At 43.4% G+C, this 25,953-nt stretch overlaps 1 protein-coding gene across 3 annotated transcripts in view; it reads left to right on the top strand.

Moving 5' to 3' along the window:
• The window catches only part of LOC123798478 (uncharacterized), a 54,585-nt gene extending 30,376 nt beyond the window's left edge, over nt 1-24,209 (top strand). For 2 of the 3 annotated variants that reach the window (XM_045806931.2, XM_087870409.1), the window contains exons 3-10: nt 8,013-8,093; nt 10,776-10,858; nt 11,009-11,135; nt 14,594-14,793; nt 17,403-17,678; nt 18,790-18,984; nt 21,414-21,557; nt 23,944-24,209. In XM_045806931.2, the coding sequence (XP_045662887.1) occupies nt 8,013-8,093; nt 10,776-10,858; nt 11,009-11,135; nt 14,594-14,793; nt 17,403-17,678; nt 18,790-18,984; nt 21,414-21,557; nt 23,944-23,999 (1,162 nt within the window). In that variant the 3' untranslated portion in view covers nt 24,000-24,209. The remainder of the gene's footprint in view (nt 1-8,012; nt 8,094-10,775; nt 10,859-11,008; nt 11,136-14,593; nt 14,794-17,402; nt 17,679-18,789; nt 18,985-21,413; nt 21,558-23,943) is intronic. The other variant, XM_087870410.1, reaches the window with a different exon arrangement.
• Nucleotides 24,210-25,953: the final 1,744 nt, after the last annotated feature.

The raw sequence follows: 25,953 nt of genomic DNA, 5'->3' as shown, positions 1-25,953 counted from the left end.
TGTATGAGCTATCTTATATCCCAGTCATGCTGCTTAATGAGATGTTAACGTGTATGAATCAACTTTCTTAGGTAGCACCGCTAAGGTTTTTGGAAGAAGATAGAGTAAAAAACACATAAGTAAAATTTTCCTAAGTCTATCTGTTTGATATGCTTGAAGTTTATAAATTTTCCCAGATTACAGGTTTGGCAAAGAACACTGTGTATCTAAAGAGTATTTGCTTTAATATCTGGTTATTTGCATGGAATATATAGAAGAGTAGAAGCACTAGCAATAATTTTTCCATGTTTATTCAGCCTGTCTCTTTCTTTCTTTCTTTCTTTCTTTCTTTCTTTCTTTCTTTCTTTCTTTCTTTCTTCCTTCCTTCCTTCCTTCCTTCCTTCCTTCCTTCCTTTCTTTCTTTCTTTCTTTCTTTCTTTCTTTCTTTCTTTCTTTCTTTCTTTCTTTCTTTCTTTCAGAGAGTGGGGGCAAAGGGCAGGGGCAGAGGGAGAGGGAGAGAGAATCTTAAGCGAATTCCATGCCCAATACGGAGCCCGACACCGGGCATGATCTCATGTTGCTGAGATCATGACCTGAGCCGAAATCAGCAGTCGGATGCTTAACTGACTGAGCCATCCAGGCGCCCCCCATATTGCTCATTTCTAATAAAGTTTTGAATCACTTCATCTTCATGTGTTCTGTAAGTATTTATTTAGAGCATGCTATGTATTGGGCTCTGGGTGAGTTGAGAAAGTATTATACATTTGAAGTTCATGTTTAGTGGATTTTGTCCAACAATTATTGGATCCCCATTTGGTTTTCACTAAAGCGCATGTTGAAAGGTTGCCAAACAGGTGTAATGAGTGGGGGGGAATCCCTGATATCTTTTCCTGAAAAGATACTAAAGAGGAAGAAATGAGTAAAAAATAGAACTATCTATCGTGGCAGGGTATTCATGTCTCTCCACTTAGACACTGTCATTCATAGCGTTTTCTAGCACTTGGTGCTGGTTTCAGGTGAACAGCCAAGGCCTACGAAGAACCTGATTTGACCTAAAAGATCTCACTCCTGTTTGTCACCTGCTAGATGACTTCTAATTACTGGTGTCGGCATTTTTTTCCCTTTTATTTTTTCACTTATGTTTATAAAATAATAAGGGCAGAAATGGAATAAAATATTCAAGTCATTGAGCCAAATAAACATCGTTATGCAGAAAAAGCTGTTGAGGTTGCTGAGAATGAGTATCAGCTCCCAAGTTCCCTGTGGGCAATTTGAAGTGTTGGACCGACTGTGTTTGAGGGGTTCTTGTGTACAGTGAAATATGGGTTCTGTGGGTGTGGCAGTCACAGAAGGTTGAGGAGGTTCTAGTTCTGGTTCATGTAACTAGAAAGTTACCTGACCTGGGGTGCCTAGATGGTTCAGTCCATTGAGCGTCCACCTCTTGATTTCGGCTCAGGTCACGATCCTCAGGGTGGTGGGATTGAGCCTGTGTCAGGCTCGCACTTGGTAAGGAGTAGGCTTGAGGATTCTCTCCCTCTTCCTCTACCCCTCCCTGCTCGCATGCTCACTCGCTCACTCTCTCAAATAAATAAATCTTAAAAACCAAAAGAAAGTTACCTAACTCCTCAAGACCTAATTGTCTTCATGTGCGAAATGAGAAGGGCTGGGCTCTATGAAACCTGAAGTAGGTCTAGGGAGTTTTAGAGTTAAAAAAAAAATCATTCATTTTAGCAAATTAATTCATTCTGCAGTTATTCATTGAACACTTAACGTTTTGGCAAGCCCTGTTGCAGTTGCTGGGGAAACTAAACAGACAGACAAAAATCCCTGTTTTCTAGAAGCTTACCTCCCTGCTTGGAATGAGATAATACACAAATAAGTAAAAATATGTAGTATGTGACCAGTGCTCCTCCACACTGTTTGAGGTCATGAAAAACAAGGAAAGTTTGAGAAACTGCTTCAGCCAGCAGGAGCCTAGGGAGACATGACCAAAAAATGAAATGTGGTATCCTGGACCAGAAAGAAAGACAGTAGGTAGAAACTGAGGAAATCAGGATAAAGTATGGACTTCTTTAATAATAGTGTATCGGTATTGGTTCACTAGTTGTAACAAATGTAGTCCAAAATATAAGATGTTAATAATAGGGGAAACTAAGTGTGGGTTATATGGGAACGTTCTTATATAGTACCGTCTTTACAATTTTTCTGAAAATCAGAACTGTTAAAAAAGTAGTTTATTTTTTAAAACGTGTGTGTGCGTGTGTGTGTGTGATGAGTGACATGGAGAAAAGTAAAGCAGGGTCAGAGGGCAGGGAGCACAGGTGGTGGAGAAGGTGAGTGAGGGCCCGACAGAGAAGGTGACATTTGGGCAGAGCCCTGGATGGAAGCAGGGGAGCTGGCCATGTGGGTATTTGTGTGTGTGTGTGTGTGTGTGTGTGTGTGGCCGGGGGGGGGGTATTTAAGACAGAGGGACCCCGCGAGGGGCAAGGCCCTCCTGGAGGGAGCAACTAGAAGGCATGCCAGTTGCCATGAGGGGAGTCCCCCAGGAGTGCAGGTGGAAGTAGAGAATTAGGTCAGACCGGTGGGGGGGCTATAGAAGGGTGGGGGCTGGGCAATAGGTATCTTTTAAGTCCGGATCAGGACTTTGGCATCGACTCTGGACCAGATGCGGGCAAAGCCGTGGGTCTGGCCTTCTTCCCTGTGGCACGGATCCCACATCACATGGCCCTCCTTTCACAGGCTTATGAAAGTTACCACTTGAGGGCCTCGTTAGGCTTTAGAGCAAGGGTTGAAAAACTACAGCCGTGGGCCAAATCCTATCCCACCGGGTTCTCTGCAAAGCTGTACAAAGGTGAGCTCCTACCTTTTTCCCTCCCTCCCTTCTGTGAGGTTGTTTCATACATTCATAGATAATTTGTAATTGTTTTGTCACATTCTGTATTCCATCCTGGGATTCTCTCGACTTCCTAAATGATTTGTTAAAATCTGCATACATTAAGGTTCACTCTTTATGCTGTGAAGTTCAGTGGGTTTTGACAAATGCATAGTGTCATGTATCCACCATCACTGCTTCATGCAGAATAATTTCACTGCCTGGAAAAAAACCCCTGTGCTTCACCTATTCAATTCCATCGTGTAAAACCTCTGGCAACCACTGATCTTTTCACCCATCTCTATAGTTTTGCCTTTTCCAGAATGTCATCTAATTGGAACCAGATAGTAGGTAGGCTGTTTAGACTGGCTTCTTTCACTTAGCAATATGCATTTAAGATTTAGCCAAGCCTTTTATTGGCTTTGATAGCTCTTTTCTTTTGATCACTTAATGATATTCATTGTCTGGATGTGCCAGCTTCTTTATCTGTGTCACCTATTGAAGGGCATCTTGTCACCTATTGAAGGGCATCTTGGTTGCTTCCAGTTTTGGGCCATTATGAATAAAGCTGCCATAAACATTCATGTGGAGGTTTTTGTGTGGACATACGTTTTCAAATCAGTTGGGTGTGATTGCTGAATCACATGGTGACACTGTTTAGCTGTGTATTCACCCCGTTGTTTTTTTTTTTTTTAGAATATCATAGAGGAAACCTATGAATGTTTTTGGTTTGTGTCCTTTGACAGTGCCATGGTACTACTCTTTTCCTATTTCTGGAGGCTTGATTGAAATTTCTCCAGAGGAGTGTTAAAATTCAAATTGTTTTCAGTGAAATTTGAAATTATGATGGAACTTCTAAGAGTAGATTCTTAAAAGTCTTTTTAATTTTAAAATTTATCCCCAGTGGGTCCTACCCTGAGAACTTAATAGATCAGCTGTCTAATAAGTTGAAGTAATTGAGATACAATAGTAACAAGTTAAAAATAATCATACTAGCATTCCTGGAGGCTTTGGGAGTGACATGTACATTTAATTTGAAATAGTGAGGAAGTGTTTCAACAGACTGTCTTTCCATAGATGTGTAAGGTTCTCTCCACGTAAAGACACCAGAATCTGCATGATTTCTGACCAGTGCTAAAACTTAAAACACATTGAAAACACATTAATGTTGGGGCACGTGGCTGGTTCAGTTGGAAGACCGTGTGACTCTTGATCTTGGGGTTGTGTGTTTGAGCCCCACATTGGGTATAGAGATTACTTAAAAATAAACAAGGAAGGGGGCGCCTAGGTGGCACAGCCGTTAAGCGTCTGCCTTCGGCTCAGGGCGTGATCCCGGCGTTGTGGGATCGAGCCCTACATCAGGCTCCTCCACTATGAGCCTGCTTCTTTCTCTCCCACTCCCCCTGCTTGTGTTCCCTCTCTCGCTGGCTGTCTCTATCTCTGTCGAATAAATAAATAAAATCTTTAAAAAAAAAAAAAAACAAGGAAGGAAATTTTTTTAAAAAGAGGAAAAGAAAGAAAACACACTGATGTTACAGAGGGAAAAAATGGGAAAAAGGCTTGGATTTTTTCAGCTTTATCGATGTATGATTATTGATGTGTACTATTGATATATAATAAATACAGTGCACATATTTAAAGTGTACAACCTCAGTTTTGACATGTGGATGACCGGCACTACCATCAAGGTAATCAACACAGCTGTCATCCCCCAGAGTTTCCTTATTCGTCATCATTCCCCCTTCTTTCGGCAACAACTGGTCTATCACTTTTATCACAGTGGATTAGATTGCATTTTCTTTTTTTCTTTTTTTTTTCTTTCTTAAAAGATTTTACTTATTTGACAGAGAGAGTGAGAAAGCACAAGCAGAGGGAGAGGGAGAAGCAGGCTCCCCACTGAGCAGGGAGCCTGATGCGGGGCTTGATCCCAGGAACCTGAACTGAAGGCGGACACTTAACCGACTGAGCCAGCCAGGCTCGCCTGGCTTGCGTTTTCTATAAGTTTCTGTATATTGTATATATAATTTATGTGAATTAGTTAAATGGAATCATACAGTTATATTTTTATGGAGAAGTTTCTGGTTTCCTTCAGAATAATTATTTTGAGATTCATCCATATTGTTGGGTGGATCAGTACTTCCATTTCTTTGTTGCTGAGTAGTATTCCATTTTCTGGTGCCATGGACTGACTTGTGTTCCCTATAAACATATGTTGGAGCCCTAACCCCAACAGGACTGTATTTGCAACAAGGCTTTTAGGAGCTGAATAAGGTTAAATGAGGTCAAAATGGTGAGGTCCTAATCCTGTAGGATTAGTGGCCTTATAAAAAGAGGAAAAGTCCTTTCTCTCTCCTTGTGCATGTGGTGTCGAAGGGCTGTGTGAGGGCACAGCAAGGAGGTGGCCTTTGCAAGCCAGGAAGAGAGCTCTCACTAGGACTGGACTGTGCTGACATCCTGATCCTGGACTTCCTGCCTCCAGGACTCTGATACAGTAAATTTCTGTTGTTTTAGCCATCCAGCCTATGATGTTTTGTTATGGTGGTCTGGGCAGCCTAAGACCTATGGATACACCATAGTTTGTTTTCCCATCTTTCTGTGGCTAGACATTTCTAGTTTTTGGCTATTGCGAATAAAGCTGCTGTGAACGTTCATGCACAAGTTTTTGAGTAGACCTGTGCTTTCATTTTTATCGGGTAAATATCTAGGAGTGGACTGGCTGGATTCTGTGTCTCACTTTTTAAGAAACTGCCAGAGGATTTTCCGAAGTGATTGTACCATTTTACTTGTGTACGAGTAGCACATGAGAATTCTGGTTCCTCCACATCAGGCTGGAGGCTTGAATTTTGAATTGCTCTTCCTTAGGTGGTCCACTCAGATGTGCGGAGGAGGCTCTTCGCCTGCTGGAGTGTGGCCGGGAGAGGCTGGGCAGGCAGACGTTTCACTGTGGAGCCCTCTGCCATACTTACTCTGTGTTCTCAAATGAGAATTTTTTATGCCCACATGAATTTACCTTCCATAAAAATACAGAATGACTTAATGTCTTTATTCCTTATATTTGTCCTTCTTTCATTGCTTTTCCTATTTTTCTTTTACTTGCAGACCTCCGGGGTTAAGACCAGAGTTTCTGGGCTATGAGGTATGGGGGGAGTCTGGGTTTGAGAGTCAGAAACACCTGGATTTGAATTTGGGCTTTATAGCTTAACTGTGTAGCAGCTGACTGCTGCTGTGTGTGACCTGACTCTCCGTTTCCTCATCTGTTTCTAAAAAATGTGGGGAGGTTGGTAACACCCAGCTTGATTGGTTGTTATAAGGCTTAAGGATAATGCATTGAAAACATTTTCATTGAACATTTTGGAAACTGTATTCATTTCCCAAGATATATTGTAATTATAAGTCCCATTTTCTATTTGACAGTGGCTAACCTGATACCCACGGAGTAGGAGAGGAACTGAAGTTTTAATGGGTGCCACCACTTAGAGAGGGAGACCCAGAATATATGACAAAGTATTGCCAGGGCTTAGGGTAACCTTGCAACGTTTAATAACATCAGGCCTTCCTTTGGCCATTTGCGGATGTATTTCATGTGCCTATTTATGTACTTACACAAAGACAATTCCTGCCTGAGTGTGACTCCTTTAAGCAGCCCATTTGGGAACCCCCTGCCTCCATGGTACTTAGGGAATGTTTTTAAGGAGGAGAAAAGGGGTCTGGGAGGGATGTTTCTCAGGCCTCTGGGATCCCAGCCAGTGTACACGTCTGTCTGCCTTTCTCAGAGCTCGGGCTACAGTGGTTGAGCGCGGGCCTTTTGGCCTGCGGAATCCTTTGTCCAGCTGGCTGAGGTGCGTTGAGTGCTTTGGGCCTTCCCTCCCGTGGAGAAGTGGGAAGTTATTCTTTGATGGCTGGGCCAGACTGCTCATCTGATGTTGCTAGAATCTGAAAGGTTGTCCTGGTAGTCAAGCGGTTGGCATTCATGTGGCCTGGGTTGGCTGGAGTGGGACCTGCAAGGGAAAGGGAAGGTCCCGGTGAGGTGGGAAGTGTGGGTGTCAGGCGGCACTGGACTTGTTTTGCCAGGTGAGGGTGTCTGGGGGCCTCTTCTCCCCTGCCCGACTGCTGGGTTCCAAGTGTCCTGCAGCGTTTCTCCTTAGAGCCGGCTGGCTTTCTTGGCATCATTCAGTCTAGTTGCTAGGAAGCCGAATAAGGCAAATGCAACTTCCTTTTGACTTACTCACATTGAACCATCTGCTTCTTCCTTCTCATGGCCTTCAAACTTGGCTAGGATCATTGAGAAGAGGGTCGAGTGGAGCAGCTGTGCTCCTGATCCTTTTTGGAAAAGGAAAGCTTTCTAATAACTCTTTAACCCTCTCAGTCCAAATTCATAATAGTTAATCTTGTTTAGCCCCTTGTTTCTTTCAGCTAACAATTTGGAGCAGGCATTTTCTTCCTAGGTTTTGCCCCTTATTTTTGTCTTAATTTAGATCTCTGTTATTCATTAACCACACAACCTTTAAATGAGGAAGACGGTGTCGACGTGTATCAAATGCATTTGGCATGTAAACATAACAGTGGTCTTAATCGAAGACCTTGAGTGCTTAGAATTGATGCGCACAAATGATTCAGGAACATTCTTTCGTAAGTGCCATTGTGGAGTTAGTGTCAGATACATTAAAGGTGGCAGATCATTCATTAAAATTTCTGGTGATGTTGGTGGGGCATCTACCAAAGAGAAGCTTTTGCTTTTTTTTTTTTTTTTTTTTAAAGGATTTTTTAAAATTACCAAACACTACCAGCATTACATTCTTACTTTTTTGGGGGCGGGTTAATTCAGTTCATTTGGGTAAATCTGATTCATTATGTTGAAGCCCCTTTCTGTTGGTGAATTTCTAATGGTCTTTTCTTGTGACAGAGCTGTGCCTTCAGTTGTCAGCTCTGGAAAAGCAGTTGAGCAAACAAAGTAGACAAAAATAGAAATAGGCATTACAAAATAGAATAGAGATTCTGGGGAAAAAAAGAAGTCTTGAGAAAAGCATTGTTCGAGTTTTAAAAATCCAGTTTAACTGAAGATTTAATCACCTTTGAGTGTACCAGAACTGTGGAAACAAACGTGTGGGCTATGGGAAATAATTTCTTCTTAAGTGTAATTTTGTCTTTGTTGGTTTTTTAGCAGCAAGCCATATAAACCTTTTCTGCCGACTTCTTATTCTCCCCAAGAGGGCTACTTAAAGGAGGGTGAAGACATGCTAAGGTAAAGTTTTATTGTTGTGGCTCAATTTGCTAAAAGCTTTAGTAGTAATTTAGATGTGTTCTTACTGTGCAGACTTATGTGTTTGTTAAAATTGATGCTATTAATATTTGCTTTTTGGGAAGTCCCTCTGGTCAGCTTGATCATATTAAGCCATTCTGCTTTAACTTCTCCGTTTCCATAGTCATTTGGACTCTAGTAACTAAAAGAGACCTACAGACTGAAGGGACTCGACCACCTGAGCCCCTCTGTGGGCTCTGCCTGGGTGAGCCGCTACAGCAGGCCCTCGACTCCCTTCTTCCACACCTCCCCACCTTTTTTGTGCTACCATTTGACCATGGGTATATGCTCTGAAAATCCAAAGTTATTTTAGTTATGAGGTGAATCAGTATTAGAGTATAAATAAAGTCACTTTAAAATGGTTTGGGGCACCTGGGTGGCTGTCAGTTAAGTGTCTGACTGTTGATTTCGGCTCAGGTCATGATATCAGGGCCGTGAGATTATGTCCGGCTTGTGCTTAGTGTGGAGTCTGTTTGAGATTCTCTCTCTCTCTGCCCCCAAATTCTCTCTCTCTCTGCCCCTTCCCCTGCCCGTTCTCTCTCTCTCTCTCTCAGGAATGGATAAACAGATATAAAAGTGTTTGACATTAAAAAGTAAAAATCCCTTTCAGAGTCCTCCCCAGTTTCCCTCCTTATTTTTAGCTGAAATGGCTCACATTGGTTTATTGTTCTGGAACTTGCTACTTTCATGTAACAGTATGTCATGGAGGATTATTGATCCTCATTGGTTTTGACCATCGTGTAGGATTCCAAAGTCTGTAAACCAGTTTCGAAGGTGGTCTTACTTAGTTTGGTCTGTCTCTCACATTCTGCAGCGGAATTCTTCTGAGTAACTAAGTAGGTAAATCACCATGGCACTTCAGGGTTCTTGTTTGGATCTACCTCTGTAGTTTTGGTAAAAGCAGTTTTCCTTGAACTGTATCCGAATTGATTTTTATGTGTATGAACCTTGACAGGACCTCTCTCTTGCCTGCATTAAAGATGAGATTTGTGTCAGATTAGATTAATAATTCAAAATTGAAAAATGCCTTCCTCGACTGCGGAAGCACTTGGAAGTATAGAATTCAGGAGTGACTGTTAGCGGGGGTTAGTCTCTCTCAGGTAACATTTCCTGACAGTGAGACTCAGAATACTTGCACCGGTAGGCGATCTTCTGAAGGAGGGATTTTCTTAGCTCTGGTGTGAAGGCAGCCTGAAGGCAGAGATGGATGGTAATGGCTTACATCTGTTGAAGGCCTGTCCTGCATCAGACACTGTTCTAAGGGCTTTCCCTGCATTAACTCATTTAATCCTCATAGCAGCACTTCCACGTAGGTTTCCATAGCCCCATTTCACAGGTGGGGAAACTGAGGCATAGCAGTGTTAAGTAGCTCATTCAGGCTTACCCAGTTAGTAAGTGACGGCTCTGAGATTCATACCCAGGTAGTTGCAGTTTCAGCATCACGCTGTCTTTCCTGGATGACCATGTACCAGCTTCTGGGGTGCCCCCCCAGACCCTGTCTAATTACTTAAGAGTGGTGGTGGGCAGTTTACAGACCACTTTGTTAAAAGACTGTGCATAAAGCATGAGGGAAAGCCAGCAAGAACACAGTCTAGCAAGGGCTAGAGAAAGCAGGCAGCTTGAGGAATGGCCTCTGGAGTCAATGGCTAGTGTTTGTCAGAGCCACAAGACAAAGGTAGAGTCTGCCTGGGGTAAGGAAACATTCTCGTGTAGCTCAGGATTCTCAGGCAGTAGGGGAGGCGTGGATTCAGGCAAAAGCTTTGCCTCTCAAAAGTCTGGAGCTTCGTCTTTGCTGTGTCAGGGAATTGGCTGTGGACAAGAACCCAAATGAAAATCATACGGGGGAAGAGCAAAGGGATCGACATTGGCTGGCAGCTTGCTGAATAGTCATGGTTTGAGCGTGTTCCGCGGCTGCCTTGCCATGCAGCGTGATGCCTCTGGTGGGAAAGGAACTAATTGCTGCCCGCCGAGGTGGTTCTCTCCCTGGCAGGACACTCCTTGTGGACACACACATTGGTGTCTGGATGCTGGAGAGCCGCAGTAAAAATGCCTGATTTAGGGTACAGAGTGCATCGAATTCCCCCTTTCTTCTGTTAAATCACAGCAAAGGGGACTACTTTAGATGGCTAATAGATTACCCAGCATCTGTGCACTATTTTGCATGCCTTTAGCAAGGGAAAATAGCTGGCTCACAGGAGCCGTAGAGTGTTTAGGAGTAAAGTGAGCAGACCTCATTGACTCATTTTTTACCCGTATCCAATGGGAATCTTCAAAAGATATACACGTCTGATAAAATTATCTTCTCTTCTTTAAAATAAACACCTTCAAGTATGAGTTTCTGTCTGTATCAGTCTGACTTGACAAAGATCAGTGGCTCCCTGTGGTACTTTTCATCATAACAGGCAAGAGAAAATGAATGGCAGAGGACAGAAAACTCCCAGAAACTCAGAATATTCTAAAACGAGAACAGATTATTGAACTTCTATCTGTGTGTAGACATGGCCTTTCTTTTGGTGCATATATGTATTGCGCCAGGTGACCTGGTATTTATTTCTTGGCTTTTGGGGACACATTTAGAGGGAAACTGCGTTTGCACAAACTGTTATATTTTCATGCATCCAATAGCATTAAAGAATTACGGCGGAATGTGGCTGATTATTCAAAAAGGCACGAAGAGAACCACGAGCGACCCCAGTCCACTCAGTTAGGTAAGAGTCTTGCTGAGATTCTCCTTCTGTTTTCCTCATCTATTCTTTATAGAGGTGTTGCCATTCATTTACACTTTTGTAAAAAACCCTGAAAACCTTCAGTGATTGCTTTTGCCCTTGCAAGAGCATGAACATGTCAATATTTTTCAGGTGATGCCAGTGGCAGGGACAGTCGGAAAGAAGGGCTTTTCCAGCACTTTTATCAAGTGGTTCAGAAAGAACGTGATCGAGAGAGGCCTTCAGATTGCGTTATTGTTTGTATCAACAACGAACAGAGGTATATTTATTTCTTTTTAGCCTGTCAAACGAGAAAGTGTACAAATGGAATAATTAAGTATTCAGCCTTACATACATTAGTCAACGAGAGTGGAAAGATCTGGAAATGCTGTTAGAACACTGCTCTAGGAATTACAAGAATGGGCTTTTGGGTTTACCATCCTGGGGCTGGGGAGGTTTCTGATGATTACTCTCTTATTCAGTTTTCTGTATTGCTCGAGTTTTCTACAGTGAGTATCCATCGATTTCATAATCAGGGGGAAAAACCAAGGCTATTTTCAGGCTGGATTCCGTGTTCTAGGCTCTGGGCATACTTGAGTGAACATAACAGACGAACCTTTGCCTTGGGGCACTGACAGTCTAGTGTAGGATGCCACAAGTTGGCCTCACTGATAATTTCAGAGACGGGTTCCTCTCATTTCTTAACTGCTTGTTGAATTCCTTTCAGCCTTTATCCTGCTATTTTTCCTTCAGTGTAGGATGCCCGTTCCCTCTTCTCCATCTGTAACTTGTGCAGGCCAACTAACACTTGTAACTTGTATAGGCCACTTAACATCTGTAACTCATGCAGGCCTCTTAAGCGCAGTTGTGGCCTGGTCTCCTACCCTGTTGGCTGTCTCCGGCTCATCCTTTGGGTCCGCATGGTGCCTTGATCTTGCGCACCATTGGCTGGCACTTGAAGGCAGACAGGGGACTTAATGTGTGATGATAATTGTGTCTCTGGATTATGTCGGGTTTCGTAGTGCTTGGCAAAGAGCATGTAGACAAATGGTTGGTTGGAGGCAGGCACACTTACTCCAGGCTAGGTGCTGAGTGAGTGATACTGCAGACTCACACATGAGAACTAATCATTCCTGAGCAGGAGACCAGGCATGCACAAAGCATAACTCAGCATGAAGGCAGCATTGGTGTTCCCACTCTGTGCAAATAGGCAACCTTCAAATGACTCTGAATTCTTATTCTGTGATATCTGCTTTACAGAAATCTAACATATTTGTAGATAGCATCTTTACTGTAAGAGTTTGTGAAATCAAAATTATAGCTTCATCTCATTTGGAGGGTATTTGGGTTGGATCTTGGGAGACAGCGTACTGGAAGAAATGAGGTCAGTCACAGCATGGGGAGGGTGGGAGAGGCCAATTCCTTTTACATTAGAAAATTATGGGATTTCCCTTTAATAATTGAAAGACAAGCAGACATGCCCTGGATTAATTTGATCATGTGGTAATTTAAACCAATTTTGAACCAGAGGCAGTAAAGACTCAGCATGCATAGTGGCTTGGTTTTCCCTCAACATTTAGCAACTTTGCTACAATCATTTGCATCAACCAGGGAAACTACATTAATCTTTGACTAAACCGCTTTCTTGGAACTTGTAGCAAGCGTCACAGCAGACCTGTAGCACCTTGTAGCTCTTTTTTTTTTTTTTTTAAGATTTTATTTATTTGACAGAGAGACAGCCAGCGAGAGAGGGAACACAAGCAGGGGGAGTGGGAGAGGAAGAAGCAGGCTCATAGCGGAAGAGCCCGATGTGGGGCTCGATCCCATAACGCCAGGATCACGCCCTGAGCCGAAGGCAGACGCTTAACCGCTGTGCCACCCAGGCGCCCCCTTGTAGCTCTTTTAGAATTGTGATGAGCTCCAGTGGTCGTTTGACTCCTGCACCCTTGTGCCCTTGCCAGTCTCCCAACTCCAGAGTCAGACTGGCTAGTGTTGACTGGAGTGCAGTGCTGTGTGGTGGAGAGGAGTCCTCGAGATTGCTTTTCTGCTCCCCCTCCTTCTAGGGTGGTATTCAGAAACTGCTGCTCTGCCTGGTGTTCTGCAGTTCTGGTACTTAGCCATGGATTAGGGACTCCTCAGCTGAGCGCAGGCTGCGTCTGCCAGAGTCCAAGGAACTAGGTCTTGCTGCCTGCTCTGTTGCCACTTTGATGTTGGAAAGATTTGTAGTGATATATTAGTTGGCTAATTCATTCCTTTATGCCCCAAAACAGTAATTAATTTTCAAATCATGTCCTCCAACATGAATGATTATTGTGATAACTTTGACTCACGGGCTGTCATTCTGTAAATATGAACCATATCTTGTTTTTCTTGTTTTCCTCTTGAATTTGTTTTCTGAAGTCATCATTTACTCTCCCAAATTGCCTGGAAAGCATTTTTCCAGCCATCATTTTAATTTTTAATTCACAGAACATGCGTTTAGTGTGTGCCTGTTAGGTGTGCTGAGCACAGTGAGCAACGTACCGATAATTACATGACAGTTCCTCTTTTGTACCACATGCAGCCTGGTAAGATAAAACAGGTGCGTAAATAACAAGTGGAAGATGAGATATGCTAAGAGTTGTTTCTGCTCTAAGCAGAGGAAACGTAAGAGGAAGAGCAGACTACCGTTGGAGGGTCCAAGGAGGTAAATCAAGGAGGTTTCAGGGAATCATATCATTTCAGGTTTCTAAGTTCCTGTGCAGGTTTCTGAGCAAGTATTGGGGAGGAAGGGAAGCATAAACCCAAAGGAGAGGTCTGAGATAGATTCTCAAGGACTCGAAGACTCAGTCTGAGAAAATGGGAGAGGAGAGGACTCTGGGGTTTGATCCAAGGTTGGTCATGGGATGGTTGATACTGATTGAGATGGCTAACTCCAGTATCCATTTACTCTTTTTTGTTTATTTGTTTGGCTATACAATTATTTATTTGTTTGTTTATTTAAGTAAACTCTACCCCCAACGTGGGGCTTGAACTCACAACCCCGTGATCAAGAGTCTCACACTCCACTGTCTGAGCCAGCCAATCCCCCTCATCCATTTACTTGTCAGCAAGGAGTTGTTGCAGTGGTAGTGACCTCAACAAATATTCGTCTGTCCCAGGAACTAATTGTAGATGAGCATTCTCTTATTTTTCTGAAGAGAATAGTCTTATCTGTTCTTTCAAACAATCTTACATTTTCTTTCATGGTCTTTAAATTGAAATGATTTCATCAAATAACATCTGAATGATTCCATCTTGAAAAACGCTGGCCACGTTTATGGTACTTATCTAGTGTATCATGCCACATGAAAACACGGCTTTGGCATACTCTGCTTTCTTTACAAAATTCTGTTCATGGTCGACCGTATGAGGACACCGTATTTTCAAAAAAGTAAGTTTCCTTTGGTTAGAGTTGCCTCCGGTTCTCTTAACTGATTCCGGCAAATGGATAATGTACTGTTGAATCTTTTCAGTGTGTCTAAGAATGAAAACAAGTTGCAGGGCATGATGATTTTTGAAAAAATACAGCATCTTCCACTTTGCTTACCCAAGTACAGTAAAAATATAGTATCTTACACCTCACTTACTTAAATTTGTCATCAGAATATGTATGAAACAACTGCTTGGTGATGTAGGGGTTTTTTTTTGTTTGTTTGATTGAAAATAACCTACCTTTTTCTTGTGTGTGTGTGTGGTATGTGTTTTTTCTCTTTTAAGGGACTATGCAACAGGCATAGGTCACCGGTTGCAGGATCATGGCCTTGTGGTAGAAATGATTCACCTCTCCTCCGCGTCGAGTCTTACGCGAGCGCTCCAGGAAGTAAAGGACGATGGGTCCCCATTTTGCATTCTTGTTGAACAGTCTAATGTAAAACTTTCCTCTTGCACCGTAATTATGCTTCATGAGTCTATCAAAAGTAAGTTGAGCTCAATCTAGAACTATCACTTAAAATGGATCCTGCTTTAAAAATATAATGATAGTTTTTCTTTGTACGCCAGTGTACTTTGAAGGTTCCTGTTTGTCAGTAACCAAACTGGATCTAGTTGAGGAAAAAGTGACTTGAATAGTACTTGAAAGTACTCTCCTGTGCATTAGGGTAATTGAAACTTAAATCATCTTTATTGCTTTTTACTTAAGAATCCAGAATATTTTGTCCAAAATATTATGTAACAAGTTAGTTCTCTTATGTAGAAGAACTTTTGGCCAAATCTCACTGCCATCTTTTCTGCCCTCAGTGGTAAGTCTAGAGGATGTTATGTTCATGCATTCTCTTAGACTACCCTTCCTGCTAACTTTGCCTTTCCTGTGATATCGCAAACATTTCATTATTTTTAGGTTTATGACAGTGCACAAAAATGAACCTTTTTCTTCCCTAAAACACACAGACTTGGGCAGATGCACACATCCTAGACCACCCTCATATTTCCCTCCTGGTCAGAGCTGCTGCTTCCAGAGAGGAGGGTCTGCCTTGTGGATGGCCCCCCAGCAGCTCCCCTAGAGTCATACCCAGACACGAGCCTGAGTTCTGTAGTCCTTTTGTCTTTGTGGAAGCTCTTGGTGCTGTTCTGTGTAGTCCACACTTCCTGAGTTCCTCATGTGCACCAGGCACTGTACAAGATGCAGGCCAGCATGGCTTCCTTCTTCTGCCCAGGTAGGCAGCAGCCAGGCAGGCTTCTCCAACAGGCACATCTCAGCCAAGTCTCCATAGCAATGTAGCATTTTCACTGTGAAGCCAGGAGACCTTTCCCCTGGGCAGATACCTAGTGGAGCATTAGTAGCTGAATTTATGTCCTGCCTGTGGCTTCTGGGGCCTTCAGAGAAGTCGGTGTCAGACTGATGTCCTATAATCCAGCTATAATGTTGGGTCTGAAAAGACAATACTGAGGAACACTGGGCTTCCGATAATTTGGGGGATGCCAGGACACCTTTTCTTCTGACCATTCCATTTGTTTTGCCTCTGTGTAGCCATCTATACCCACCTAGGCAGCTCTTGTTCAGTACTGTTCCCGAGAGTTGTGAAACCATGGTTTTTCTAAACATAGAAAATGTCTGATTTATTTTAAACAAATAATAAGACTAAACCACATTTATGTGACATGTAAGTTCTGAAAATGTAAAAGAAAAGGCATACTTTCAAAAATTATAAATCCCAACTTCCTGGGGATGGGGATGGGGAACAGATTAATTTAACAGGTTGTACAGAGGTCTAATCTCATCTGTTTACATTCATGTGAGATCATTTAGGAAATTACCACTAAAGTAAGTAGGTCTCTCTTTCACATTGCTTTATTGCTGACAGTTTGTTTTGTATCTTGCATGCAGCCATTAATCAGAAGCCCATGGAGCTGCTTCTGTGCCAAGACAAACATTTAAGACAAACAATGAAACTTTAGCACCTATAGGCAAATATGCATTCATATTTCTTCCTAGATGTAACCTTAATAAACAGTTTAAGATTTAACCAAATACCATCATCTCCACTGTAGCTCCGTAGTACCCCTTGGATCAGAAATTTGTTCAGAAGTCGGTGATAGGTGGCAAGACAGGCTAGGGGCCTCTCGTCTAAAACTAAACTTTTATGAAGTCTTATTCTCAGTAGGTAAAGCTAGGAGAGATTAGAAGACACCCATGCATTGACTACAGCCATTAAGTTACATAAAAACCATTCCTAGTGTCTAGAATTTATTTTATATGTAGTATTGAGGGCCTGGAATACTCCTGACCTGACCTGGAAAGCTTTTTAACACGATTTAAGATCCATAGGCCTGAGCTAAAGACTGCAGAGCTACGTAGAGGATTGGGGGTTACTCCTTGGCCTAAGCGACGGAACCTAGAAGCCCTGCACCACATGTCTGTCTGTCTGCCTTTTATCTAAGTATTACATATACAGAGTGAGGAGATGAGCACTAAAAGGTGTGTAATGAAAACCAGCAGCCCCATGTTCCACCTGCTCACCTCTCTGAAGGCTCTGTTCTCTGCTTCCACTTGTTTCCTCTGTGAATCACGCTCATCTCAAGCGGTTCACCTGAATTGCTGGAACCAAATTAAACACCTTCCCTTTAAGGGGTTTTTTCCCCCCCTTAAACATTTTTAGTTAGTAGCCAGCGATGGTTGAAGTTGCATCCTGTCTTTTTTAGGCTAGATTTGTTTAGCATTAAAAATTCCCATTGATACACATGGCACCTGTTTCCTCTCCCTCTCCTCCCCCCCCCATTTTATCAGTGTAGCGTGAAGCTGTCCATTTATGAAAAGCAAAGCTGTCCAATTGTGAAAAGTGGGTCTGTATGGAAAAGGTAAACAAGCTGCACATATTATAATTTTGAAACAATGTAATGTGTGATTTTGAAGTCGACAGGGCACCTGCTTTGGAGGGTCCCAGTCCCCTTGGAGCAGTAGACAATCACATCTGTACTGAAAGCTGACACAGCCTAAACAACATGTAGTTGGATTAACTACATTATTTTCTGATTTTAAAAGGAATCAGGGCCCCCATTTGATATAAAGCAGGCTCTTTCTTGTCCCTAGTACATCGGCATATGCCCCTGGAAGACGCCCTGGAGCTGGTGGCTAAAGAATACAGGAGATTTTTCTCGAAACGGGAGCAGCAGGAATGTGCTGGAATTGCTCTGCAGGCTGGAGATCTGGTGGATGACTTCTTGGCTCGGGAGCGCCTGACCAGCTACTCTGTCCCTTCGGGCATTCAGCACCTTCTCTTTCTGTTGAGTGAGGGAATGTATTTGTATGGGAATGAGTTGAATCTGCTCATTGACTACCTGAAGACCAGGAAAGGGCAACTGGAAGGTATTTGGTACTGTCCATTTTCCCTCCGCATTTTAAACCCCAGGAAATCTTATTCTGCAAATCCATATGTGAAAGAAAACTAAGAATTTTTTATTTAATTGAGAGACTATACTTCTGTAATATAAAGGTGTCTGATAGGAGCATGTTTGACATATGAATTACACTATTGTGTAATCTTTATAGACTCAAATGCTTCTTTTGAAGCTAAAGTTCCTTTTGAATCAGATATTTTAATGTATAGCTGGATGACTTCTCTACATAGATGGACACGTGGGAAACAGTTTCTGTTCCCTATCAGTTTACTTTTGTGATTCAGAGTTTCAGCTTGTTAATTGATATATTTGTAGGTTATTTTAAGGTGTATGGTAAACATAAAGAAGTAGCCCCTTATCTTAAAGATTGTAAAGAGCATTCCAGTTTTGAGCTAAACTCGTTAAAACGGTGACTTTTCAGTTTACTTATTTTGAGTTGAGTAGGTGACAAGAAAATAATAATCACTTGTCCCTGTGGGGAAACATAGCTGAAGTTACTAGGGCCATATTAAAGCTTTAAAGAAATCATTCATCTTATAAAATGTAGAATGTATTTTATTTTATTTAAGATTTTTATTTATTTATTTGAGAGAGAGAGAGAGAGCAGGGAGAGGGAGAAGCAGACTCCCCGATGAGCAGAGCTCGATCCCAGGACCCTGAGATCATGTCCTGAACCAAAGACAGACACTTAACGGACTAAGCCACCCAGGGCGCCCCGAATGTATTTTATTTTTGTACTTACTTTCTCAGGGTTGGGGGGGGGCTCATAAACTTTAAATGCAATAGGTTTTTTTTTTTTCCTGAGTGCTTATGTAATTTATTAACTGATTAATTGACTGATTGAAGTATAATTGACATTTTCTATTACTTTCATCAATACAGCATAATGATCTAATATTTGTATGTATCATGTAATGATGACCGCAACAAGTCTAATTAACATCCCGTTACTCTTTGATCATAGAAACCTCTAAGTCAGAAAAATAATGGTCTTCCTTGAATTCTGAGTTGTTCCTTGCGCAGCTCGCTGGCCTCTGCAGCAGACTTCTGGTGAACATTCATTTTCTTCATTTTTCCAGGCTTTGAGGCACTCGAGTCTTTGGTTAGCAGTGATCATCCCTCATTTCAAGGCAGGAATACCCCTGTTGTGGGCAAGCCGCCTCCACTTCTTCCAACCCCTGGAAAGCCGTCCTTCTCTGGCCCGCATCCCCCACTTCCTGCCAAGTCCCCATTGTTAGGGGACAGACCAGGAGGGGCTCTCCTTCCACCACCAGGTCAGTGCTTCCCTCCAGGAATAAGAGCTCGCTGTGCCTCTGTTGTCTCTATGAGCATTGCTCTGAGAGAACAGGACAGTTTAGAGCAATTGCAGTGTTCGTTGGCATATTCTCAGTGAATGCTAAGATTTCAGAAGACCAGGAGAGACGCCTGGAGTTTCAGTGGGTGCCGTTTATCTTGAATGAGTTGTCTAAGTTTTAACACGGGGAAGTGTAGAGGAGCTCTCGTATCAAGGTTGTTGGCCACATTTAGGATGGCTTACACAGAGTTCCCTTAATATGCACTCTGAATTCTGTAGTGTTTTCCAGGCTTTTCTGAGTAGTTGGTGTAAATAGTATCTGACATCTGCCTAAAATGAGGTTGTACTACTGTGAACTCCTTCCATTATAAGTGACAGGGACCTAACTCAGCTTAAAACAAGGAGACCTAACTGGCTTACATAACTGAAAATCCCCAGAGTTGACTCACTTCCAGCCGAACTGGATCCTGCTGCTCGAGTGTGTTCATCAGACATCCATCTCTTCCCTCTGGGAGGAGACCTGGGTATTGGGCTGACCACTTGAGGTTCAGAGTTCCAGTCAAGCCCCGTGTCCATTATGCCTCTGGTTCCTGGGGTGTCTGGTGTCTGAGCCTTTCTTGCCTCTTGAGGATAAAGAGGATTTTTGTTTGTTTTGTTTTAAGACTTATTTATTTGAGAGAGGGAAGCGTGCATGCATGAGCTGGGCAAAGAGTAGAGGGAGAGGGAGAGAAGCAGACTCCCTGCTGAGTGCAGACAGGGCTCCACCCCACGACTCTGAGATCATGACCTAAGCTGAAATCAAGAGTCGGCCACTTAACCGACGGAGCCACCCAAGTGCCCCAAGGGTGAAGAGTTTTAGCTCCTCTGTAGGCACCTGGAATGCAGCTTCCTCTGCATAGTCCCTACTCCCTCTGTTCCTCATCTTCCAAATACTTGTTCATACACTCTTGTCTCCTCTCCTGTTCTCCTTGTGTAATAACAATGGGAGCAGAGAAGAAACTGGATGAAAGCATGTTTTCCATCTGCCATGTTAAAGACAGAGTTGGCAGTGAGGTCTTTGTGGAAAGGTGGCTTTTCTCCTGGGCCTTAAATAAAATTTGGACCTCGGATGTATTTGTGCCTAAGAGTCAAATGTTGCTTCGGTCTTTTATATGAGCAGAGATCATTTTAGCCAAAAATCTTCCTTACAACACAATATTTCCACCTTGACTATTATTGTGGATCAAAATAGAGGGAGTGTGTCCTCCTGCTTTGGTAGCCGTGCATGTGTATGTCTTTTATTGGGAACTTCAGTCTGTGTTGAAGATCCACAGCCCTAGGGGTGAACATTTCTGTGCCCCCTCCCTTTCTGACCTGGTGACCTTCGGGATGATTGAGAATATAGCTTTATGTCTTCTCTGTTCCCATCATAGCCTGGGCTTTCTTGCTACCCTTCCTTTCCTTCCGCTGCACTCACCACGCTCCGCTATGCCTCAGCCCAGCCCCTTGGTCCACCCCTGGGCATTCTTACCATCTTGTTCCTGTGAGAAGCGAGTGAATTAAGAAGAGAAGAACTCAGGAGGAGATCTTTTTGCTCTGAATTGCTTCTCATTCTTACTGAAAGTTAAAAACAAAATTCTTTCAGACCCTCAGAAAGGGCTAGGTGCTTGCTTCAGGGCCTTGGCATGAATGGTGAAAAAAAAATGCCCTGTTCAACAGGGTGAGGATAGCAGGGCAGACTGACTGCCCAGGGGAGAGTGACAGGGCACTAGACCATGTGTCAGACCCCCATCACTGTGTCCAGGCCAGTGTTCTAGGTGGACGGGTGTTAGATTCTCAGGAATAGAGTGCTTCAGGTATGTCATGGACCTGCCTTTATGACCTGTCTGGGAACCTCGCGGCTTGTGGATATTCGAGAAAACAGATTCCAAGTGTCAAATAGAACATTTGGAACAGAACCCACTTGTGAAAAGGTGAGCAGGGAGAACCAGGATGTCAAGACATGCACGCATGCATGGACTAGACAAAGGGTTTGCAAACTTCTTAAAGGGCTGGATAGTAAATATGTCATTTTTAGTGTTTACAAGCCAAAAAGCAAAGTTAAGGATATTATGTACATACTTACGTAACCATTTAAAACATAACCACTTAAAAATGAGAAAACCTTCTCAGCTCACAGGTCGTACCAAAACAGACAGCAGGCTGGATTTGGCCCCCAGACTTGTTTGCTGCCCCCTGGAGAAGCACGGAGGCCCAGTCTGGGCCCAGGGAGGACTTGGTAGAGCTCGGAGGAGCTGAGATGTGTGTGTGGCAGGTGCTCCCCGCTCAGCCCCTTTCTAAAGATTAAGGAAAAGTCTCTTTGGGTAGAGCAGCTGGAACCAGGTTCATCACTTATCTTCCTGTTTGTGTTTTGGTTTTTGTTCTCTGCAGGATCGGGCAACCCCAAAGGTCTGTTTGCCCCTCCCCTGCTTCCAGCAGCCCCCTCCAAGAGACCTCCTTTGGGATGCCCCCAGCCCAGGCGTGCCAAGCGTCCACTGCTTGGGGAGAAACCAGGCCTTCTAGCACCACTTCCAGGTGAGTAGCCAGGCGAGCTGGGAGTGGCATTCTAGACTCGTGCTATCCAGTGCAACTTTCTGCAACAGAGGAAGGGTTCTGCAGCTGTGTGGTTTAATACGATAGCTGTGGGCCACATGTGGCTATTGAAACGTGGCTGGTAAGACTGAGGAACTGAATTTTTAATTGCGTTTGATTGTAATTGATTCAAATGAGTATCCTCACGTAGTAATTACATAGTAGTCACGTGGCTAGTGGCTGCCTAAATGTTTGGCGTAGTTCTAGGCTACTGGACGTGACAAGAGGCTATAGCAGTAGATAAGAAAGTGTGCTGTGTTTTTACCATGTAGAAATCTATTGTTTCCTAGTCTTTTTCTCCGCCCGCCCTTTTTAAAGCTGCAAATGTACTTAAAAAGGGAAATACATCTCTAGCATAAATGGACGTTATTGTCAGTCGCTGTAAAATAGAAGGTAACCCTGGTGAAGAGAACACAAACGAGTATTCCTGTTAGAAACTATCACCTGTCTTCAGTCTCTAAGCTTAAGGCTTGCTCTCCCTCTGGTTAAGAAAGATTACTAAGGGTCAGGGAGGTGTTAATGGGACACCGGCCCTACTAGAAACTCTCTCCTTGACTGTGACTCTTCTTAAGGATTGCAAGAAGTTGGCAAAGGGAGTGTCTTCTCACGAGGTTGAATATCATGTAATTATGTGTTTGTGCATCGCTGACGTCATTCGGAGGTGTGCACTTTGTTTCTGCTTGGCTCAGGAGAATGCACGGCTTTCCCGCTGCCTGGCAGGATGGAACCTGACCTGTCATACTTAAGGTACTGACTGATTGATACGCAGCCCTAGCTCCAAGGCTGCACAGGAAGAGAGGCTTTTCCTCTCCCTTCCTTCCCAGTGCAGGCCTGGCCAGCTCTTCTCTGATGCTGCCTTTCCTCCCGTATGGCTGGGAGAGATGAGGCCAGAGGCCCCAAGCTGCCCCCAACCCCACCAAGGCATAAAGGTGGTGGTGAGAGCTGAGATGCACTCTGGCTTAGGTGGAAGGCCACCAAGCAGGCATTTTGCTGACTTCATTTCTCGTCATTCAGGCTTACCGAGCCTAAGTAAAGGTGCTGCCCAGAGTTCCTCTTAGTTCACCGTTAGTTGGAGTTCTCTCCTGAGATTTGGTACCAAAGCCCCAGCTCCTGGGAAGGTGAGCCTTTGTCCCTCTCTGCTCTTCATGCAAGACCTGTTTTTCATGATACTTACTGCTATTTTAAAGTTTTGATCCTCAGAGCACCTGGCTGGTTCTGTTGGTTGATCTCGGGGTCATGGATTCAAGCCCCATGTTAGAGGTAGTGTTTACTTTAAAAAGATAAGTGAAGTTTCATCTTCTGTGTTTTAGTCAAACATACTTCTGCAAGATATACATGCTGTGGTTGTGGTATAAAGCATGTGTGTTTATAAAATGGTGCCAAGACGTGGAACAGACATAGATTAATGATTCCTACCCTCCTGGGAACCTCAACAGCCTGTCTCATTCTGAAGATCCTCATCTGACAGACCTCGTTTTGGGGAAATTTCAAGAATTTTCCTTACCCCTAAGGTGGTTCTCTGTGGCTTCTGAGCGCCCTCTCAGCTCCAAATTCCAGGAGTAATAGTTGGAGAAAGCATTGAGTGAAAACGTGAAGCATGCCTATACAAGGTTTAACAGTAGTAGTTACCATGCACTGAGTTCTCGTCGTGTGGCAGGCATTGAGGTAATTTCATTCAGTCTTCAGAAAACCCTGTGAGCTACGTAGTTAGATCATCTCCCTTTTCCACAGGAGTCACCTAAGGCTCAGAGGGTGAAGAGCCTGGCCAGGGTCACACAGTGGTACCTGATGGGGTGGAGATTGCACACCAGCCATGGGACTCCACACTCTGTGCTCTTACCCACCACACAGTCCAAAATGTTGTCGAGTTTTGCTTGGAATTCAGCCCCATCCTTCCATTCACAGTGGAAGGACTGCAGACATTTTGAGGAAGGGAGTGGTTGTAGTTACTGCGGGGCTGCCATGAAGCTGAGAGCTGGCGTTGGAGGAAGTCAGGTGGGGGAGAGGCTCCAGGATCTCCTGTGAATAGAGAGGAGCCTTTGGGTGAAGTGTTTATAACTCAGCAAAGGTGGGGATGGGGGCAGGTGTCCCCTAGTCCTTTGTAAGATGAGGCTTCGCGCCAGGCACCAGGATTAAGTGAAATCGTACGCATGGACAGCTTGTAGGACGGCTCAAGCATGGCACAGATGTCCGTCTGCCGAAGCTGGAGCTGGGTCAGCGTGCTTCTGCCTGCAAAGGTGGGTGCGGCTGCAGGCCTGTGGGCCAGCCGGGCCCTCTGCAGACCCTGCAGGGCGCGTACATTGATGCTGCTGCTTCCTCCTCTTTGCAGTTCTTCCATCAGTGCTGCCCAAGCAGACGGTGCAGCTCACATCTCTGCTGAAATAAGGAAAGCTCCCGGAGCCAGGAAAACAGAGTGGCTGCTGCCCACATGGCGGCTTCACCCTCCTTCAAGGACTGAGGCCCCTGTCTGACCCGCAGCACTGGTGTCCGGGCAGTGGGTACGAACGTACTTCCCTTCTCCCTGATACAGGGTCCCGTGGAGACATGTTTGCTGTTTGGAGTTTCTGTGCCAAACTAGAGATGTGTGGAAGGTCATTGTTGTAGAAATTGGATCTTGAAGTTGTTCAATTATATACATATTAAAATAAAATAAAACTTTTAGCTTTTACATACTGGTTGCAGCTTTCTAAGGACTTGTCATTTTGGAATGATTTTAGATTTATAGTAAATTCCCAGAGATAGTACAGGGAGTTCCCTTTATCCTGCTTCCTCTGAAGTTGACATCTTGTAAAACCATGGTACCTTTACTGGGAAATTCGCATTAGTACAGTAATATCCACTATATTATAGACTTGATTTTCTGCTAATGCTTACTTTTCTGTTGACCAGCTTTTCTGCTAATGTCATTTTTCTGTTTCAGGAAGGTACCACATTGCATTTAGACTCCTTTGACTTCATTATATTCCAGTTTTTTTATGATGAAACATTTTAAGTATACAGAAAATTTGAATGATGTGTACAGTGAACCCTCATATATTCTGTATCAACAATTGTTAACATTCTACCATTTCTTTAAAAAATTTTTTTTTGCATTTCTTTTTAATTTAAATTCAATTGATTAATATATAATGTATTATTATTTTCAGAGGTAGAGGTCAGTGATTCATCAGTCTTACATAATACCCAGTGCTCATTCCATCACGTGCCCTCCTTAATGTCCATCACCCAGTTACCCAATCTTTCCACCCACCTCCCCTCCAGCAACACTCTGTTTCCTATGATTAAGAGTCTCTTATGGTTTGTCTCTCTCTCTGATTTCGTCCTGTTTTATTTTTTTCCTCTCTTCCCCTACGCTCCTCTGTTTTGTTTCTTAAATTCCACATATGAATGAGATCATATGATAATTGTCTTTCTGTGATTGACTTATTTCACTTAGCATAATACCCTCTAGTTCTACCCACATCGTTGCAAATGGCAAGATTTCAGTTTTTTTATGGCTAAGTAATATTCCATTGTATATATATATACATTACATCTACTTTATCGATTGATCTGTTGATGGACATCTGGGCTCTTTCCATAGTTTGGCTATTGTGGGCATTGCTGCTATAAACATTGGGGTGCAGGTGCCCCTTCTGATTACTACATTTGTTTCTTTAGCGTAAATCCCTAGTAGTGCAATTGCGAGGACATAGGGTAGCTTTATTTTCAACTTTTTGATGAACCTCCATATTGGTTTCCAGAGTGGCTGCACCAGCCTGCATTCCCACCAACAGTGTAAGAGGGTTCCCCTTTCGCTAAATCCTCACCAACATCTGTCATTTCCTGACTTGTTAATTTTAGCCATTCTGACTGATGTGAGATGGTATCTCATTGTGTTTTTTTTTTTTTTAAAGATTTTATTTATTCATTCGACAGAGATAGAGACAGCCAGCGAGAGAGGGAACACAAGCAGGGGGAGTGGGAGAGGAAGAAGTAGGCTCATAGCGGAAGAGCCTGATGTGGGGCTCGATCCCATAATGCCGGGATCACGTCCTGAGCTGAAGGCAGGCGCTTAACCGCTGTGCCACCAGGCGCCCCCTCATTGTGGTTTTGATTTTTAGATCCCTGATGCTGAGCACTCTGCCATTTCTTAAGGGGTACATAGGTCTGTGTAAATAAAATTTTTTTCTATAACATGAAAGTAAGTTGCAGAGTTCATGACATCCCACCTTTAAATACTTAAGCCTGCACCATGCACCTCCTAGGAATGGGAACATTCTCCTATATAATTATGATATTGTTATCACACCTTAAAAATTAATAATAATTCTGTAGTATCTAATACCTGGTTCCTTGA

The sequence above is a fragment of the Ursus americanus genome, chromosome 21 (genome assembly GCF_024610735.1).
Source record: "Ursus americanus isolate L20-20 chromosome 21, mUrsAme1.1.p, whole genome shotgun sequence".
Lineage (NCBI taxonomy): Eukaryota > Metazoa > Chordata > Mammalia > Carnivora > Ursidae > Ursus > Ursus americanus.
The sequence above is the reverse complement of the archived record's forward strand: the minus strand, read 5'-3'. Positions and strand labels throughout refer to the sequence as shown.